Below are 3,273 nucleotides of genomic sequence, written 5' to 3' on the forward strand. Positions count from 1 at the left end.
CTGTCGGGTGGCGGCCGGCCGGCCGAGCGAGAGGCCTCCGACAAAAAGAAAGGTGGGTGCCACCCAGACGGCAGGGCTGGGCACAGAGTGGCCCTGGTGGGGGTGGGAGGGGCGAGCTGCAGAGGTACCGGGACTCTACAGTTTACAAAGCACAGCACCAACCACAGAGTTTGGTTATGGTGTATAAAGCGCACTTGGGTTTAAGGAGTTCTTTGGGCCGCGTCCTGCAGGCCACAGATCCGCAGCAGAGCCGCCCGCGCTGCATTATCTGCTCGCTCGGGGAGACATTTCGACCCGCGGATCCAGGCGGCTAATGGGTTGTGAAGTCCGCCTCGTGGATTGTGGCTCCCGCTGGAAAAAATGAAATAGGAAAGAATAGAGAATATCAGATTAGCTGAAGGTAGTGAGCGTCAGTGTAGTTCGATGATACTTTTATTTCAGTATGTATATTTGCGTGCACGTGTGTGTGTGTGTGCGTGTGTGTGTGTGTGTAACAGGTATTTCTTGCTCTGGGTTCCCATCAAAAGGGTTTGAAAAGTACCTGGTAAACTCGAACACTGGGCGTAAGTGGCAAATACTTTGTAAGTTTTAAAACAGTGTTCTTTTTTTAAAATTAATTTATTTTTGAGAGAGAGAGCACAAGTGTGCCCACCCGCACACGAGTCGGGGGGGAGAAGGGGCAGACAGAGAGAGAGAAAGAGAACCAAGCAGGCTCCACACCCAGCCCAGAACCCAATGGGGGGGGCTTGAGCTCATGAAGGTAAGAAGGTAAGATCGTGGCCTGAGTCGAAATCAAGAATCAGGTGCCTGACTGAACCTCCAGGTGCCCCTAAAACCGTGTTTTTTGTTTTTTGTTTTAATGTAAGTATACTGTGCTCTGAGTCACAGTGTAATTTTTTTTTAAGTTTATTTATTTTGAGAGAGAGAGCAGTAGGGGAGAGTAGGGAAGGGGCAGAGAGAGAGGGAGAGAGAATCCCGAGCAGGCCTGCTGCTGTCAAGTACAAAGCCTGACGGGGGGCTCCAGCCCACAGACTGGGAGATCGTGACCTGAGCTGAAACCAAGAGCCTGTCATTTAACCAGCTGAGCCACCCAGGTGCCCCCATGCCCGCTTTTGTGTGTGTGTGGATTCTAGTTTTTAAATTTTTGGAAAACACTGCTTAGAATTCATAAAAAACTGGGGCACCTGGGTGGCTCAGTCGGTTAGGCATTCAAGTCCTGATTTCGGCTCAGGTCATGATCTCAAGTCTGTGAGAATAAGCCCCTTGTTGGGCTCCATGCTGATCATGGAGCCTGCTTAAGATTCTGTCTCTCTCTCTCTCTCTCCCTCTCTCTCTCTCTCTCTCTCTCNCCTGCTTCGGATTCTGTATCTCCATCTCTCTCTGCCCCTCGCCTGCTCACTCTCTGTCTCTCTCAAAAATAAATAAACATTAAAAAAAAAGTTTTTAATGAAATTAAAAAAAAAAGTTTACAGAGAACTTACCATGGGGAACTGACCCAGATTAAAGGAGACTAAAGAGATTTGACAATTAGTAATGAACACAAGATATGGTGACCCTGAACTCTGACCTGGATCTTGGATTACCTGGATCTATAAGGGACATGATTTTTAAAAAAATGTTTTTATTTATTTCTGAGAGAGAGAGATAGTATGACAGGGGAGGGAGACACAGAATCTGAAGCAGGCTCCAGGCTCTGAGCTAGCTGTCAGCACAGAGCCCGACGCGGGGCTCGAACCCACAAACCGTGACATCATGACCTGAGCCAAAGTCGGACACTTAACCGACTGAGCCACCCAGGCACCCCAGGGACATGATTTTTTAAAAAAAAATTTTAACGTTTATTTTTGAAAGACAGAGTGTGAGTGGGGGAAGGGGCAGAGAGAGAGGGAGACAGAGAATCCCAAACAAACCCTGCACTATCAGCTAAGAGCCTGATGTCGGACTCAAACTCACCAACTGTGAGATGATGACCAGAGCCAAAATCAATGTCTGATGCTTGCCTGACTGAGCTACCCAGCCTCCCCTCTTTCTTTTTGGTTTATTTATTTATTTTGAGGGAGGAGTGGCAGAGAGAGAGGAAGAGACAATCCCAAGCAGGCTGGCAGCATGGGACTCGATCCCACAAATGGTGAGATCATGACCTGAGCTGAAATCAAAGATTTGAAGGCTTAACCCAGAGTACGTTTCTTTCTTTCTTTTTTAAATGCTTATTTATTTTTGAGACACCAAGCATGAGCAGGGAAGGGGCAGAGAGAGAGGGAGACACAGATTCCAAAGCAGGCTCCAGGCTCTGAGCTAGCTGTCAGCACAGAGCCTGACGCAGGGGTTCAAACCCACAAACTATGAGATCATCACCTGAGCCAAAGTCGGACGCTTAACCAACTGAGCTATCCAGGCGCCCCAACCTGGAGTATGTTTCTATTTGTAAATAACATGACCATTTACAAACCTCTGAACAAATTTACAAAGTTCTTCACAGTTTACAAAGTATTTTACTCTTTACATCTATTTTTTAAAATTTTTAAAATGTTTGATTTTGAGAGAGAGAGACAGGGACAGAAAGACAGAGCATGAGCAGGGGAGGGACAGAGAGAGAGACACAGAATCCAAAGCAGGCCCCAGCCTCTGAGCTGTCAGCACAGAGTCCGACATGGGGCTCGAACTCACAAACTGTGAAATCATGACCTGAGCTGAAGTCAGATGCTTAACCGACTGAGCTGCCCAGGCGCCCCTACAGCATCTATTTGAATTTGTAAAGGACTTTACCATTTGCAAGGCAGATAAAAAATGAAGTTAACAGAGGGCCTGAAAGGTATACATTGTCTTACTGTTTACAAATGAACCCACTAGGTACACAGTCCTCCACAGTGTACAGATCTTTCTTTGCTGTTTCTATAGGCTATTGGAATTTACAGAGAATGTCATTCGATTTAGAGTTTCCGAGGGGTTTTGCTGTTTCCAAAGGATGTTGTAATTTCCAGGTACTTGGCATTATAGAAAGCAGTTCACAGCTTGCACAGCGAAATGAGAGGTTACAAAGCATGGTATGATTTGCCAAACGGATCACCCAGCATTTTGCTGTAGATGCGCCAATTTACAGTCTCAAGGCACCGCACTTGCCCTTCGGCAGTGAGCTCTTTCCAATGTAGGAGTTGTGGACCAGTGCACTTTTCACAAAGTTCTCCACCCAGCTTTTGTCAGATTCCAAAGCACAGAACATTCACTGCCTCGATTGGCCCTCTCCAGAGGCCTCTGATGGTTATATCCCAGGTT

The 3,273-nt window shown here is 46.9% G+C and overlaps 1 protein-coding gene across 1 annotated transcript in view; it reads left to right on the forward strand.

Moving 5' to 3' along the window:
* Positions 1-3,273, forward strand: part of NUMBL (NUMB like endocytic adaptor protein) — a 26,405-nt gene that overhangs the window by 16,101 nt on the left and 7,031 nt on the right. The window contains 1 exon segment of the mRNA XM_077773615.1: positions 1-52. This exon segment is cut by the window's left edge and continues 38 nt beyond it. Coding sequence (XP_077629741.1) covers positions 1-52 — 52 coding nt within the window.

The sequence above is a fragment of the Crocuta crocuta genome, unplaced genomic scaffold (assembly GCF_008692635.1).
Source record: "Crocuta crocuta isolate KB4526 unplaced genomic scaffold, BGI_CrCroc_1.0 scaffold267, whole genome shotgun sequence".
Classification (NCBI taxonomy): Eukaryota; Metazoa; Chordata; class Mammalia; order Carnivora; family Hyaenidae; genus Crocuta; species Crocuta crocuta.